At 42.4% G+C, this 17,605-nt stretch overlaps 1 protein-coding gene across 1 annotated transcript in view; it reads left to right on the forward strand.

Moving 5' to 3' along the window:
• Window positions 1-844: 844 nt before the first annotated feature.
• Window positions 845-17,605, forward strand: part of PLA2G15 (phospholipase A2 group XV) — a 28,221-nt gene continuing 11,460 nt past the window's right edge. The window contains exons 1-3 of the mRNA XM_058155026.1: window positions 845-1,074; window positions 14,148-14,304; window positions 16,302-16,420. Coding sequence (XP_058011009.1) covers window positions 927-1,074; window positions 14,148-14,304; window positions 16,302-16,420 — 424 coding nt within the window. The 5' untranslated portion in view covers window positions 845-926. The remainder of the gene's footprint in view (window positions 1,075-14,147; window positions 14,305-16,301; window positions 16,421-17,605) is intronic.

A 17,605-nucleotide genomic window follows, 5' to 3' on the forward strand; every position in this document is an offset into this window, starting at 1 on the left:
TAAAGCTTTGGGGATTTTGGGAAGAGACCAGAGTCTGGTAGTGCATTCCAGGCATTAACAACTCTTGTTTCTGAAGTCATATTTTCTGCAATGAAGATTGGAGCGGTTCACATTAAGCTTAAATCTATTGTGTGCTCGTGTATTGTTGCGATTGAAGCTTTTCATGCTTTTTAAACTCTGGGAGAAAGCATCTGAAAAAGTTCAGAGCTCTATCCTTTCGCTCGCAAGGAAGGTCACAATCCTGAGCATCTTTGAATTCTTCGGGCTTTATAGAGAGAGGGAGGGAAAAAAAGCACCAAATCAGGACACAACAGGTTAACAAACCAGCACGTGACAGCCTGAAAACAAGGCATGCAAAACGGTTTAAAAAAAAAAAAAAGGACCTTTGTGCATTTTTCAATCTTGGTTACTTTTAAGAAGGGTGGACTTTCAACTCCCAGAATTCCCTAGCCAATACTGAATTAAACTAACGCCGGACTAAAAAAAAAAATTCCACTAAGGACGCCTAGAAGAACAAAACAAAAATAGGAAATCCCAACTCCCTGCAGACGTCAAACGCGCATCGACTCGATCGGCGATCGATTGTGCCTCGGCGGTAACACAGAAGGCAAAGGGACCCAGAGGGGCGGGGGAGGCTTTCCATCGATGTACCTGCTCTCAACTCGCCAATCTTGAACGGCTTCCAAAAAAGAGGCGCGCGACGAGAGGCGGGTTTTCTCCCCCCCCTCCGGAACGCCCCTTTTTGCTTCTCATTGGTTCCGAGGAAGCCGGGTGGCAGCGGATTGGCTGGAGCCTCTCTCTCTCTCCTTTTTTTTTTTCTTTCGGCGCGCTCCGCCTTATTTCGGCTTCGGAGGGCGGTGCGGGCGGAGCTCCGCCGTTTCTCTTCCGTTAGCGCTGCGCTCGCCGGCGGGGCAAGTCCGAAAGCGATGAAGCGACCGCCGCCCGCTTGGCGGCTCTTCCCGGCCGCCCCGCTGGCCTTCCTAACGCTGCTCCTGCTTTGCTCCCAGCCGCCTGCCGTGGCTCCGGGACCGCCCCGGGGCAGGGCTGGCCCCCCCGGACCCCCCATCGTGCTGGGTAAGGGGCGGGAGGTGGCGGGGAGTCCCCGAAGTGGCTCCAGGAGACCTTCTCATCTCAATTGGGGGGGGGTCCTTTTTTTTTTTTTTTTGCAAGCCCGCGGGTCAGCGGAGGCGGGTTTGCAGGTCGTGGGGATGGCGAATAACGCGTGTCGGCCCCTCATTAGGTGACTGAAGACGCCGGTCGATCCGAAAGATCGCTCGGCGGTTCGGTTCCCTAGTTACTACAGGTCTCCCTGCCTGAGCAGAGCGGGGGTTGGACTAGATGACCTCCCAAGAACCCTCCCAACTCTGACTAAGGTTACCTAATTGGGTTGCTTTGCAAAGAGGAAGGGGGGGCTCCCTAATTAGTACAGGTCTCCCTGCCTGAGCGGGGTGGGGGGTTGGACTAGATGACCTCCCAAGGTCCCTCCCAACTCTGTGACTGCGGTTACCTAATTGGGTTGCTTTGCAAAGGGGGAGGTGGGGCTCCCGACGTGAGAAAGAAAACACTCCCCCCCCTCCAAAAAAAAAGAGGGTCAGGGCAAACCCACGCGCGTGTATGGGGGAAAAAAATTTGGACCGCCGTTGTGTCGCGGGGCAAAAATAGCTGCACGCGGCGAATGGGGTTGGGGGGAAGTCGCGGGACTTGCAAACTCTGCAAGTTTCGGAGCTCTTTGCGGCCGCGACAGCCACCGTGGCTTGCCTAAGACGTAGGCTGGGCGTGAAGGTATCTGGGTTTGTCTCTCTTGTTTTCTTCTCCTTGCCTACTTTTACTCGTTGGGGCCGATTTTGCCTGATTTGGGGTTGTGGAGTAATTGGAAGGATAGATGGGCTTCTGGGAGCGGTGGTTGTTATCTAAGTCAGGGGTCTCCAACCTTGGCAACTTTAAGCCTGGAGGACTTCTACTCCCAGAATTCCCCAGCTGGGGAATTCTGGGAGTTGAAGTCCTCCAGGCTTAAAGTTGCCAAGGTTGGAGACCCCTGATCTAAGTTGATGGGAGTTGAACTTGGAGGGGGGGGGTTTCCCCATCCTTTTCAAAAGGAAAGCCAGTGGAAAAGCAGTTAATATGTGCATGGGTTTTTAAATTTGGTTCAGTGTAAACTTCTTCCAGAATGGGTGTCCCTTGGTGGTTTATGGCTTGAACAGTTTTTTGGGTGGAGGGAACAGAAGCCAAGAAGCAACCCAGGTCAGGGGTCTCCAACCTTAGCAACTTTAAGCTTTAAGAGTTTTGCTGGCTGAGGAACTCTGGGAGTTGAAGTCCACAAGTCTTAAAGTAGCCCAGGTTAGAGACCCCTGACCCAGGTTGTCTGTATACAACTGGGCTGTGAGCGATGGGGTGATGGTGGGAAGGGGGAACCAGCCAGGGTTACTTACCTGTCCCAAACACCTTGCAGGTTTTACAAGTGATTTTTCTTCTTCTTGGGAAGTACCTTCTACCTTTCCAGATCCAGAAATGGATTCTTTAGAGAGGAAAATGAGATGCTTTCTTGATTGGCAAACAACACCTGCAGTCAGGACTAATCCTAGCATTAAAAACAGGTTCAGGGCTGGACTAGAAAACCTCCAAGGTCCCTTCCAGCTCTATTCTGAATTTTGACCCTGGTCTTTTAAAATGCTGGTTTTGCTTTTGTGCTTAACGGCAAAAGCAGAAAATAAAATGCAATGAAGATCTGTTTATCTTTGAAACTACGTCTGTAAGTCTGCTAATCATTATATTGATGCAAGACTCTAAATCAATGAGAAACATGAGTCTTTCTATGGTATCTGGGTGTCAGTGTAACTTCTGGTGTCATGTTTAGAATAGAATAGAATAGAATTTTATTGGCCAAGTGTGATTGGACACACAAGGAATTTGTCTTGGTGCATATGCTCTCAGTGTACATAAAAGAAAAGATACGTTCATCAAGGTACAACATTTACAACACGATGATCAATATATCAATATAATATATCAATATATATTAAAGGCTGCTTTTAACTCCATTAAACTTTTTAAAGGCTGCTTTTAATTCCACTAAACTCTTTAACTTCTCTTACAGTCTACATCCAGGCTCCAATATTTCCAAGAGAAATAATGGATTTATAAAAGCATCTGCACCATATGGGGAAATTCCTATCACTTGTAGAAATTTGTGATTTTCAGACTATGACCCTAAATAGAAATCACCTTTTTTATTTCACTTGTAGGCTTTATTGTACATAGATGAACAGGAAAAATTAAGGGTGTTTCTCCCCCCCCCAAATATAATGTTTTACAGAAAGGGTTGTTTTCTCCCTTAAACTAGGTATAAAAGGAACTATATATTTAAATTGTGAGCTGCTGAATTCATGAAAAGGAAAAGAATATATGGATGCCTTTTCAGCTCTTTATTCCTTATTGCTTTGTCTTCGTGGGAAAAAAAATGCTTTGGCATTTAATCTGAGACTGAAAATGCTGAAAATAAGATTATATGCATCATGTGATAGGCAGATGTTCAAGATAGGACTATAATTCAGTAACTAAGCATTCTGTTATAAGATTATTTTTTTTATAAAGTAACTGGCTTCTGTAAGACTCCAAATACATAAGTTTTACACTGATTTGTGGGACAGTATTTAGTTTCTTCTCTCTAAATTTTTTTAGTATTTTTGGTATTTGAGTGCCCAGACAAGGGATTGGTATATGCAAATATGTTCTGGGTACAAGTCTGGAACATAAGACTTCATGGCCTGGAGTTTTGTCCAAAGCTTGAGTAAGCCCTGAAAAACAAACCTTTGTTTTTTTAAAGTCATTTTATTTTTATTTAAATTAAATGCTTCATTAAGAACATTATGTTTTATTTCTCCAACCAACCGAACGTTGAGAGGAAAAAAAAATAAGAGAACTATTTATTTTATTATTTATTTTATTTTATTTAATCAAATTTTTATACCGCCCTATCTCCCGAAGGACTCAGGGCGGTTTACAGCCCGATAAAAATACAAATATAATACAAGATAAAACACTAAATTTAAAAACTTATTTAAATAAGCCAACATTTAAAATTACAATTAAAATGGTAAAAACCCCATTAAAATTAAATTTAAAATTAAAATTCTAGTCCAGTCCTGCACAGATAAATAGATGTGTTTTAAGCTCGCGGCAGAAGATTCGAAGGTCAGGAAGTTGGCGGAGTCCTGGGGGAAGTTCATTCCAGAGGGTGGGAGCCCCCACAGAGAAGGCCCTTCCCCTGGGTGTCGCCAGTCGGCACTGCCTGGTGGATGGCACCCTAAGGAGTCCCTCCCTGTGAGAGCGCACGAGTCGGTGGGAGGCAATCGGTGGCAGTAAGACGGTCCCATAAGTAGCCCGGCCCTAAGCCATGGAGCACTTTGAAGATGGTTACCAAAACCTTGAAGTGCACCCGAAAGGCCACAGGCAGCCAGTGCAGTCTGCGCAGGAGTGGTGTCACATGGGAGCCATGAGGGGCTCCCTCTATCACCCGCGCAGCCGCATTCTGGACTACCATTAATAGAACTACCATTAATAGAACTACCCAAAAAGAGAAACAGGATGAAGTGGATTCATTGGAAGAAGATGTGGATTTCATATGAAAAGGAGGCTGGATTTGGGGGAAGAAAAATGCCAGACAGCATCCTCATTAGAGTGGGAGGTCCACAGTGGTGCTATAGATTGTCTAGTTCCTCATTCTGAGTACACTGTTTTCTCCCTTTCTGTTCATGTACCCCTGTAGCAAAGAGGGCTCTTTAAGGGGATGAGAAACGTCTTAGAACAGAGGTCTTCAAACTTGGCTGCTTTAAGACTTGTGGACTTCAACTCCCAGAATTCTCCAGCCAGCATCAGTTGAAGTCCACAAGTCTTAAAGCAGCCAATTTTGGGGACCCCTGTCTTAGAAGCTCTACATGCGTTCCTTAACCACCTTGGTGGGAAGATAACAATACTATATTGATGTGATGCTGGTCAAATGACAACGGAAATGTCTTTGGACAGCGCTGGCTCAATGGCCTTGAAATGGAGATGAGCACTGCCCCCCCCCACAAGTTTGCACCGACTAGAGGAGTAAAATCTGTAGGGGACTCCTTTTATCTTTTTAACCTGGTTGCCCTGGCAACTGAGACCCAAATTTGTGACTGAGCAAAGCAGTCATCATGTAACAGCATGGCTTAACGACAACAATCCTGAGAACCTGACATTGTCATTAAGTGAGAACCTGACATGACCGCGCCCCTTGTGTGATGTCCTGCCAGCTTCCAACGAAATCAGTGGAGAAGCCAGCTGGAAGTTGGAAGTCCATGACAAGTGGTTCAGGAGTCACCCGTGTTTGTGTTACAACATGGGTGAAGGCGAGGGGGCATGGGTGGGTGCGATGGTGGAGAGGGAACTGTGGCATAGTGCGAATCTGGCTGGGCATTCAGGTGGGGGCTTCTCAAGGGAAAAAAACCAGGAGTTGGCTTTCCCATTGATTTTCCTTTGTTCATCCCTTTTTATGGAACAAAGTTGTGTTGTTTTTTTTTACTCTGATGAACAACTCTTGGTGTCCCTTTTCTAATTGCTTAGACTTTAAAGGGGAGAAAAAATAATACAGGTAGTCCTCGACTTACGACCGCAACTGAGCCCAACATTTCTGTGAAGAGACATTTGTTAAGTGAGCTTTGCCCCGTTTTATGACCTTTCATGCCACGGTTGTTATGTGAATCACCGCAGTTGATAAATTAGTAACACGATGGTTCAGTAAATCTGGCTTCCCTTTTCATTTTGCTTGTCGGAAGATTGCCCAACAAGGTGATCACATGACCTTGGGACAACGCAACGGTCCTAAGTAGGAGTCAGTTCCCAAGCATCTGAATTTTGATCACGTGATGCAGGGGATGCTACAAAGGTTGTGAGTGTGAGCCAACTTTTTTCAGTGCCATTGTAACTTTGAGTGGTCACTAAATAAACTGTTGTAAATCAAGGACTACTTGCACTGGGGATGAGTGTCCGAGAAGGGAGCATGAATTAATGGTTAAGCAAATTTAAGGTTGCTTTAATGTAATTTTATTCCCATGTGAATGTTATTCAGCTACCATCTAATTTTGAAGCACTGGTATTTCTAGTTTGGGGTTTCTGTTTTCTTTCTAGTTACATTTTGTTTCTTGTTGATACCTTTTTCTACATGTCACATGCTTGTTCCCAAGTTCTAATAATAACCTGCTGAGTAAACCGTATGTTGATTCACATGCATAGTTCCATGAACTGTTCTTGGTGGACAGTGAGGGCTGTAACGTTCCACAATTCTTGGAAAAACAGACTTATTGCATAAGTAAACCTCATTCAAGTATTTCAGGGGAGAATACATTTCAAGAGAGGGAAGGACAAAACCAGAGAAAATAAATTTGTCCTGAACTTTGCAAAGGTATTTGTTGTTGTTAGTGGCGAAGTCATGTCCGACCCATTGCAACCCATGGACAGCGTTCCTCCAGGCCTTCCTATCCTCTACCATCCTCTGGAGTCCATTTAAGCTCATGCAAAGGTATCCAGGAGCTTAAATTCTTAATCAGTTTCAAGATATTAATTGCCTACAATTTCGAATTATCTGTATCATGTTTCTAATTAGCTAACCACACTGGAAGTTTTCCAACCTTCCTGAAAATAGTTTTCAGTAGTTATTCTCTCCAGTTATAGAAGGGCTTTTCCCGAATATCAGTAAATAAAACACCTGAAACTCTTTAGGGATAATTCATGTCTACTTTGCTTTTGCTTGAAAAAATCAGAATCAGAATAGAACTGGACCTTGGAGGTCTTCTAGTCCAACCCCCTCCTCAGGCATACCATTTCAGACAAGTGACTGTCCAGTCTCTTCTTAAAAACCTCCAGTGATCTACATCATCTGAAGGCAAAGCTGTTCTACTGGTTAATTGCTCTCACTGTTAGGAAGTTTCTCCTTAATTCCAGATTGCTCCTCTCCTTAACTAGTTTCCATCCATTGTTTCTTGTCCCGCCGCCTTATATAAGAGGTCAAATAAATTGACCTCTTCTTTGTAGAGGCCTCTCAAATCCTGGAAGACTGCTATCATGTCCCCCCTTAGTCCTTCTTTTCTCTAGACTTAGCCAAACCCAAATCGTTCTTTACATGTTTTAGTCTCCAGGCCTTTAAGCATCTTAGTTGCTCTTTGCACTTTTTCCAAAGTCTCAGCAACGTTTTTTGTAGTGTGGTGACCAAAATTGGGTGCACTATTCCAGATGTGACTTTATTAAGGCTTTATGAAGCGGTGCTAATACTTTGCATGATTTTGATTCTATGCCTTTGTTTATACAACCAACGATTGTATTAGCTTATTTGGCTGCTTCCTCCCAGTGCTGGCTCATGTTTAAGTGATCGTCCGCTAGGACTCCAAAGTCTCTCTTAGAGTTATTGTTTTTGAGCCAGGTTTCGTCTAACCTGTACTTGTACCCTTGGTTTTTTCCTTCCTAGGTATAAAACCTTGCTTTTCTCCACATTAAATTTCATTTTGTTGGATAGAGTCCATTGTTCAAGTGCATCAAGAACTTTTTGGATCCTGAGCTTGTCTTCTGGGGTGTTGGCTATTCCTGCCAGTTTAGCGTCATCTGCTTGCTCCCCGAATAATATCCTTAATACATTCAAATGTGGAATTCGGTGTTCTGTACACGTAGTCCTTGACTTAGAACCATTTGCTTAGCACTCGGTCAAAGTTACGGCAGCACTGAAAAACATGACTTACAACTGGTCCTCACATTTATGACTTTGGCAGCAAACCCCTTCATTCACGTGATCAAAATTTGGGCACCTGGCAACTAGTATATATATTTACAACAATTGCCTTGTCCAAGGGCCATGTATGTGGTCACCAGTTGTGACCATTCCAGCCAGCTGCCGACAAGAAAAACTAATGGGGGAAACCACAGGTACAGTTAGTCCTTGACTTACAATACTTTGTTTAGTGACTGAAAAAATGATTTATGACCACTTTCCATACTTACAACCATTGCAGCATCCCCATGACCACGTGATCAAAATTCAGATGCTTGCTAACTCATATTTATGACGGTTGCAGTGTCCCGGAGTCATGTGATTTCCATTTGTGATCTTTGCACATGCTGACAATAGAGAAGCCAGATTCACTTAACAACCGCATGGCTAACTTAGCAACTGAAGTGATTCACTTAACAACTGTGCCATGAAAGGTCATCAAATGGGGCGAAATATACTTAAGAAATGTCTCACTTAGGAACTTAAATTTTGGGCTCAATTGTGGTTGTAAGTCAAGGACCACCTGTATTTAACAACCTCATAATTCGCTTAGCAACTGCAGTAATTCCCTTTATAAACATGACAAAAAAGGTTGCAGAATTGGATGTGATTCACTTAACAACTGCTTTGCTTAGCCACAGAAATTCTGGTCCCAATTATGGTCATAAGTCAAGGACTATCTGTAGCACTAAGCAGGCTTTTTAGTCAAATGAACAGTTGCAGATCATTTATTTTCCTGCTTTCATCAGATAACTCACATTGGTAAGGAAAATCGGCATGTAAGAAAAATGACCTGTAGGTTAGTTAATGATAGTCCACAGGTTTGAATTACTTTATTTATATCTTGCCGTTGCAATTTTTACAAATAACTCGAGGCAATGAACATATCCAACATACCTCCCACCACTATTAACTCCACCACAACAACCCTGTGAGGTGGGCTGGGCTGAGAGAGAGGGACTGGCTTAAAGTCTCCCAGCTAGCTATGGCTAAGGCGGGACTAGAACTCACTGTCTCCTGTTGATTAGATGAAAGTCACCCAGATGGTTTTCATGCCTAAAGTGGGACTAGAATTACCCGTCTTCCGCTTTCTAGTCTGGTGCCTTAACCACTACATTAAATTGGCTGTTTATGACCTTCTGACTTTCGGGAAGCTTCTGTTAGTAGCTTTTGGAAATACAAGAAGAAATCTTCAACGCAGTCTTTATGACAATATGTATAATAAGGAAGATTTGCAACAGTGAGTTTTCTAATAGGGTGAGTTGTGGGTAGGTGCTTTGCTATTTGCATAGTAACATATGGTGAAGCAATGTTCTCTAACAGAACAAAACACATTAATGTCATTTTCTGTTGGTATAGAAAGCCTAACCTCTCTTCATTTAATTCGTTTACTTGAATGTGCGTTGCCCCAAATCTTGAAAAACATAAGGAGAATCTGGCCTGTTTGTTAAATGGCTAGGAGGTCACCAAGAGATTTATAAAGCTCTAAGCTGGAACATTAAAGTCCATGCAGGAAGTGACGAATTGCCTTTCTGCGGTCACCACTTTTGCTTTCCCTTTGCACACATGCAAACCGCAACTCCTGCTGGGTTGCTGCAATGTTGAAATCCCATTGAGCTGTGCGGGAATCTAAAAAAGAGGTATAGGGTTGCAGCAATCCCAATGGTTGCTGCTGTCCTGTCAATAATCTTGCTTCCCGACTCCCAACATGACAGGGGTACCCATAAATTCTTCTCCTATGAAGGCTGTTTATTCTGCTAATCTCATTTAGATGTTTTATGAGCCCTGGTGGTGCAGTGGTTAGAATGCAGTATTGCAGGCTAACTCATTGCTGACCGCCAGCAGTTTGATCGTCACCGGTTGACTTAACCTTCCATTCTTCCAAGGTTGACTTAGCCTTCCATTCATCTGAGGTCGGTAAAATGAGGACCCAGATTGTTGGAGGCAATAGGCTGACATTTGTAAACTGCTTAGAGGGGGCTGTAAAGTACTGTGAAGCAGTACAGTTGTTGTTGTTGTTAGTTGTGAAGTCATGTTCAACCCGTTACGACTTCATGGACAAGTTCATGGACAAGGTTCCTCCAGGCCTTCCTGTTCTCTGCCATCCCCCGGAGTCCATTTAAGCTCACGCCATCTGCTTCAGTGACTCCATCCAGCCACCTCGTTTTCTGCCGTCCCATTCTTCTTTTGCCCTCAATCTTTCCCAGCATTAGGCTCTTCTCCAGTGAGTCCTTCCTTCTCATTAGGTGGCCAAAGTATTTGAGTTTCCTCTTCAGGATCTGGCCTTCTAAAGAGTAGTCAGGGTTGATCTCCTCTAGGACTGACCGGTTGGATCGCCTTGCAGTCCAAGGGACTCGCAGGAGTCTTCTCCAGCACCAGAGTTCAAAGGCCTCAATTCTTTGGCACTCAGCCTTTCTTATGGTCCAACTTTCACAGCTATACATTGCAACTGGGAAAACCATAGCCTTGACTATACGCACTTTTGTTGGCAGGGTGATGTCTCTGCTTTTTAGTATGCTGTCTAGATTTGCCATAGCTTTCCTCCCCAGGAGCAAGCATCTTTTAATTTCTTGGCTGCAATCCCCATCTGTGGTGATCTTGGAGCCCAGGAAAATAAAATCTGTCACTACCTCCATTTCTTCCCCATCTATTTACCAGGAGAAGCAGTACAGTAGTGGCCAAAATTGTAGAAACCTTATAGGAAAAGTGTATTTTCTAAAACTAGCTAATAATACCACTTTTTTTTGGAGTACTAGTACCATAAAATTATATATCAATGGAAAGATAATTTAATCAAGAATGTAACACAATAACTTTTATGAAGGATTTGCTATTAGAATAGCAGTTACAGTATAAAGAAGAAAAGTGAAAACACGTAGAAAAAACAAGATATATAAAAATTATCACCATGTCAGTTAGTTGAGTAACATTTAGCATGAATTACAGCCTTACAACGTTTTCCCATGGAGTGAACCAAGTCTTTTAGTTCTGCAGCTGTTATCATGTGAAACCAAGATTGAATGATTGCTTCTATTAACTAGGTTTTATTGCTGGGTTGCTTCTGACTAACAAGTTTCTTTAGTCGGCTCCATATATTTTCAGTTGGGTTAAGGTCTGGGCTATTCCTAGGCCATTCCAGCAATGGAACAGGATTATCTTGAAACTCCAAAAAAATAAGGTGGTGTTATTAGCCATCAAACCTCAAAAATACATTTTTCCCAAAAGGTTTCCACAGTTTTGGCCACTACTGTATATAAGTCTGTGTGCTGTATGTGTCTATGTGTTGTAAACGTTGTACCTTGATGAACGTATCTTTTCTTTTATGTACACTGAGACAAATTCCTTGTGTGTCTAATCACACTTGGCCAATAAAAAATCCTATTCTATTCTATTCTATTCTATTCTATTCTATTCTATTCTATTCTATTCTATTCTATTCTATTCTATTCTATTCTATTGCTATTATATTGTATCCTCCTTGGCAGAATTCTTTGGCTTTCTGTATGCCATAAATATGATAGATGATGATTTTCCATTGAAATATTTCTGTGGCAGAGAGAAATCAATTGTTAACTAACTGTCCGTTTTCTGCTTTGTTTTGTGTACACACACACACACTTTTTATCAAAGCTAACACAAAATAATATAAAGTGAAAAGAAAAAAGACAGAAGTGCAGCAAGAAATCAAAAGTAGCTTCTGATTTTTTTGCAACAGTTATAAATAGGAATACAGAATTATCTTTTACTGGAAGGTTACAAAAACAATTTCTTTTTTCCTTTCTTTTGTTATACTGTTGCACATCTTGTTACATTATATTGTTTCAAAAACAATGATGTTTGTACTCCTTGAAAATAGTATTGCAATATCCAACTCTTTTTTTTCCTGTTTCCATGCACAATTATTTCTGCTTTATTAATAAGGTTTAATTTGAGTAAATCTGAATTCACTTGAGCCAAATGATAAGTGCTGGAGATTATTGTAGGTGAAAACCTATTCAGGAGAAAGAACCACTATGATTTGTACATACCGAAAAAGAGAGTTTTAAACACAACTACATAGTATCTGCAATATGATGCTATACAGGTAGAACTTGACTTAAGAGCCACCCACGATGTGGCCATTTGAAGTTACAGTGGCATTGAAAAGAGTGACGGCCAAACCTCACTCTTATGACCTTTGTAGCATCCCTACAGTCATGTGATCGGAATTTGGGCGCTTGGCAACTCGCATAAAGGATTTCAGTATCCTGGGGTCGCGTGATGGCCCCCCCCCATTGACATTGCTTGTCGGAAGCCCGGTGGGATGGTCACAAATGGCGATCATTTAATTCCAGGACACCACAAACAGGGTGGATTTCACTAGTAAAAAGGCTTGATTGAAATCATCTCGATTTAAATCATAATTTTTAAAGAGCAACTCTCATGTCTGTCCCACAGTATCTCCTCCTCTGACCCGCTGTTGACTCACCGACAGCCCCAATACTGCAGAATATACAGCCACGTGCTACATAACTCCCTTTCATGCTGAATAAACTAAATTACTGATGTATCTTAAATAGAAAACATTCTTTAGATAGATTTTTACTCCAAAAGCATTTTATTAAAATTTCATTAAAATGAAAAAAACCCGATTTAAATCAAAAACAATCTGATTTAAATAAAAAAAATCATCGATTTTTACCCACCCTGACTATAAATATTATAGCAATAGCACTTAGATCTATATACTGCTTCACAGTGCTTCACAGCCCTCTAAGCAGTTTACAGAGTCAGCCTCTTGCCCCCAACAATCTGGGTCCTCATTTTACCCACCTCGGAAGGATGGAAGGCTGAGTCAGCCTTGAGCCTGGTGAGATTCGATCTGCCAAACTGCCAAACTGGAATAATAAAGAGTCCAATTACTAAGCCCCCAAATTCTGATCACATGACCATGGGGTATTCTGCAGATATGCTTTTTGTGTTTCGTCGAGGGAGATATCTGCCTGCGAAGGGCTACCAAAATGATGCTTAGGAAAGGACTGTCTTAATTGCCTTTGTGGGAAATTTTTGCCAGGCCATTGCTCACTAAGAAAAAAAACCTTTCATTTTATGAAGGATACAAACTGTTTAGGAAACGCCTAAACAGGACATTTGTTAAAATCCTAACAGAACTGTTTTGCACAGTTGTGATTCCTTTCGCTCAAATAAAACATGATCCACTTTGATTGTGACTGGAACCTTTGAGCCCAATAAAATACACAGGCATGCTTAGGAAATAAACACGGGAGGTTATTGCTGGTACCGTTCTTTGCTTGTTAAGTAGTGCCACCTGATTAGGAAGTGGGAGGGGGGGAAATGCTAAAACTGGGATTTAAATCTGCCTGGGGAATTCTGGGAGTTGAAGTCCAGGCTTCTTAAAGGGGTCAGGGTTGAGAAACGCTGTTCTGGGGATTCGGGTAGTCTTCGACTTACGACCCACAATGGAACCCAAAGTTTTTGCTGCTAAGTGAAACTTTCATTAAGTGAATTTTTGTCCCATTTTAATGACCTTTCTTGCCACAGTGGTTATGTGAATAACAGTTCGCTTGTAAGAAGCAACGCCACTTAACCTTCTGTATTGATTTTACTTGTAAGGAAGTCACAAAAGGGGATCATGTGACCCTCCTGGACGTGGCAACCGTCATAAATGTGAGTCAGTTGCCAAGCATCTGAATTTTGATCGCATGATCACGGGGAGGCTGCAACAGTTGGTCGTAAGTGTGAAAAACGGTCATAAGTCACTTTTTTCAATGCCGTTGTAACTTTGAGTGGTCACTAAATGAACTGTCATAAGTCGAGGGCTACCTGTGATGCTGGGAATCCACCTCACTGATTTGCTTTCTGAGCAGCCTTCCCGTTAACTTTCAACAATTCTACAGTGCCCATGGAGACCAGAAAGAGTTTCACGTAGGAAAATAAAATACGATGTGTTCCCAAGCATCTAAAGCATCTGTGGCTCTTTCATCTCTCTGCTGCGGCTCCCTGTCACCGGTCGGCACCACAATTTTGAGAGGAGCTTCTGGTTGGGCGGGGGGGGAAGCATGGCATGCCAGGAGGAGACTCTATGGCAAGGGGCGAGTTTTCCAGGCGGCTCCACAATTGATAGGACTTTCGGTTAGGACAGGTAGAGGAAAAAGAACGCCGTGCTAGAAGGAGACTCTATGGTGGGGGAACAGGACTTCCGGTCAGCTCCAGAATTGAACAGGGGGCTTCCGGTTAAGTCCTTTGTGGCTCTTTGAGTGTTTTAAGGTTGCCGACCCCTGATCTTAGGCAATGTCTGAGAGAAAAAGGCTTGGATTAAATTGACAGAATTTCATGTAAGTCTTCCTGTCTTGTATAATTGCAGTGCCAGGAGATTTGGGAAACCAGCTAGAAGCCAAGTTGGACAAACCATCCGTGGTGCACTATCTCTGCTCTAAGAAGACAGACAGTTATTTTACATTGTGGCTGAATTTAGAATTGTTGCTTCCAGTTATCATTGACTGCTGGATAGATAATATCAGGTGGGCCGCACTGTTGTTTGTATAATTCAGTCAGATACCGGGATGTGGGAGGTGTGTCTCAATAGACTGGCTAGAAATTAAGACTAATCACAAATTAAGAGGGAAAAAAAATGCTCTGCAACCATTATTTATGGAATTTACAGGCTGCCCTGGTTGATTATGAGTCTGGGGTGGGGGTGGGGTAACCAAGTACAGCAATATTATAGCACTGATGATGTTACCTAGTTTGGTAGTGAAACGCCTGCAAGAAAACAACCCAGCTCAGAGAGCACCAAGGAGCCCACACAGCAATATTATAACCTAGTGAAATCATCCAAAGTCTAGAAAAAAAGCACTCATTGACTAGAAAACCCTACCAAGGGTTCTATTACCCACAATAATTCAGGACCTGGGGTTGGAGAAGACCAATTACTGACGGACCCCCCCCCCCCAATTCAGGGCCTGGAGACAGAGCCAAATTTTAAGGCTCATTTAAATAGGGCCAGGGTGGGTGGAGGAATCTCCTGGAAGAAAGGTACTCCGAAACGCTGTGGCGCTATGACCTAGGAAGGCTGACGGTTTAAATTTTGTGACATTACCTGAATAAACAGTGGTCAAGTCACCTTGAACAGTTGCCCATTTTGCCCTGTGCTTTTTAAGCATCTGATTACGCTGTCTTCTTTGCAGTTAGCTGTGAATTAATGATCAATGTAGTTGTCACATGAATGTGCAATACTTCAAAAAGAACAAACAGTACAGATGATGTAGTCTCCCCTCCCCAGCCCCAAACCGGAAAGTAGAAGCAAGTTAATAAATCCCTTGTTGACAAAGGTTTTTTGTTCATTTGCTGGTCAAGTACAGCCATGAGTTACATCGATTGCGTGAGAAAAAGACAGATTGCATGAGAAAAAGACAAATTAAGTGAAACCGTTAAAACGAGATTTCAGGATTGATAGGTCATCCATGCTTCTGTTGACCTTGATTATAAAGGCTGTAGAGAACCTCACTTGCTAAGAAAAATGACCTGGCAATTAAGTTTAACCTAATTAGTTTGCTTAAAACTAACTAATGCAGGAGTCTCCAACCTTGGTCCCTTTAAGACTTGTGGACTTCAACTCCCAGTGTTCCTCAGCCAGCTTTGCTGACTGAGGGACTCTGGGAGTTCAATCCACAAGTCTTAAAGGGACCAAGGTTGGAGACCCCTGAACTAATGTGTCTTAATTAACTAATGCATTGGAATAATAATTCCCAGAATTCTGACCTCTAAAGCCTGTTGACATGGTGATTATGAATTCTGAGAGCTGTAGCCCAGGACCTTTGATTGGGACAGGTGAACTAGCTGTCATTTTTAGGATCCTTTTGTAACAACTAAATTTTAATTTTTTGGACGTGCACTGTTAAGCGAATACATTTCTTAGGCTATATTAAGTCTTCTAGAAGAATTTCATTAAACTACTGTACTCAAAGCAGATTGACAACATCCCAACTCTTAAGTGGAATGGGCCAAAAAGCAGGCTAATGTTTACGGCACATTCAACCTACCAATAAATTATTAAAGGAAGCCAGTTACTCCCTAGACTTATTTTTTGCCCTACAATGGTACACTCTGATATTGAAAACAAATATTGAAGAGACGAGTTCGCCAAATCCCATTTAAGATGTAGTTTTTATTTACCTGATAGCTACGATGTATAAGTATTAAATAGAATATGGTTAATTTCAAACAATTTATTTTCGGTTCAAAACAAAACACCCCGCTAGAACCTTATGAGTTGGCCACGTTCTTTTCAACAATATTCAATATATTCGGAATATTTCGATCACTAGAACTCAAACTGGCTCCCCCACCCCTTTTTTAAATAACTTAGATCCAGAACAATAGGTCCATAAAGTCCATGCTGACGGCTAGCAGCTAATAAACTTACAGAAAGATTGGCACGGAGGATGAAAATAGGCTACAATACACGATCAGATACGATTCTGTTCCTGTTTGAATTAATGGTGATTTTTCTCTCCAGGCTAGTGTACAATCGAACTAGTGGCGCTACTGGTCCCCCCGATGGGGTCGATATCAAAGTCCCTGGATTTGGGAAGACCTTTGCATTGGAGTTCCTTGATCCTAGTAAAAGAAGTGTTGGTACGTAATCTGTTTTCCTCATGGTATTGGGCAGCATCAAGTAGCCGGAGCCCGTATAGCCCATTCTTGGAGCTCTATTTTTAGTCCGCTGTTAGCTTTTCTTGTGCCTGATTAATAAGAGGAGGAGCAAAAGAGCACATCTGTAGGTCTGATCATATACAAGTAGTCCTCAACTTACAACAGTTCATTTAGTGACTGGTTGAAGTTACAAGGGCACTGAAAAAAGTGACTTATGACCGATTTCCATACTTACGACCATTGCAACATCCCCATGGGCACATGATCAACTGACGCCTATTTTTGATGGTCATAGCATCCCTGGGGTCATGTGATCCCCTTTTGCGACCTTCTGACAAGCAAAGTCAATGGGGAAATCAGATTCACTTAACAACCATGTTACTAACAGCTGCAGGGACTCACTGCAATGATCAGTGGTTGCAAAATGGGGCTAAACTCACTTAACATGCCTCACTTAGTATGTCCAACAGTTTGGACTCAATTATGTCCGACTCTAGAGGAGGATTCTCCAACCTTGGGAACTTTAAGACTTGTGGACTTCAACTCCCAGAATTCCTCAGCCAGCAAAGCTGGCAAAGCTGGCTGAGGGATTCTGGGAGTCGAAGTCCACAAAGTTGCCAAGGTTGGAGACCCCTGCTCTAGAGGGTGATCCTCACTCTGTTTCCTAACTGAGGGAGCCAGTGTTGTCCGAAGGCATTTTCCGTGGTCATGTGACCAGCATGGCTATATGCCAAAGGTCTACACACTTACCTTCCCACCAAAGTGGTACCTATTTATCTATTCGCATTTGCATGCTTTTGAATTACTATTTATACCATCACATACTCCTTCAATCTTCCTTTCCCGCAGAGATCCGAAAAAAAAATATGATTCCAATAATTGCAGTTGCAACATCGCTTATCTCCGGTGGCTGCTTAAGGACGAACAATCCATAACTACAGTGCAGGTGGCTAGATTCTGTGCAGCAGCACTGGGGGATTTATCGGAAACCTGTGTCTTAAGCCACCATAGCTATTTTATACGACAAATATGGCAAACCCTTTGCATTGCTTGTTCCTTTTCCTCTTAGTATTAAACTGACTAACGGGCCACACAGTTTATGAATTGAAAATTTTAGTATAGTGTGTATATGTGTAATTGACACACTGGATGTTAGTCATAGATTTT

The sequence above is a fragment of the Ahaetulla prasina genome, chromosome 12, assembly GCF_028640845.1.
Source record: "Ahaetulla prasina isolate Xishuangbanna chromosome 12, ASM2864084v1, whole genome shotgun sequence".
NCBI lineage: Eukaryota > Metazoa > Chordata > Lepidosauria > Squamata > Colubridae > Ahaetulla > Ahaetulla prasina.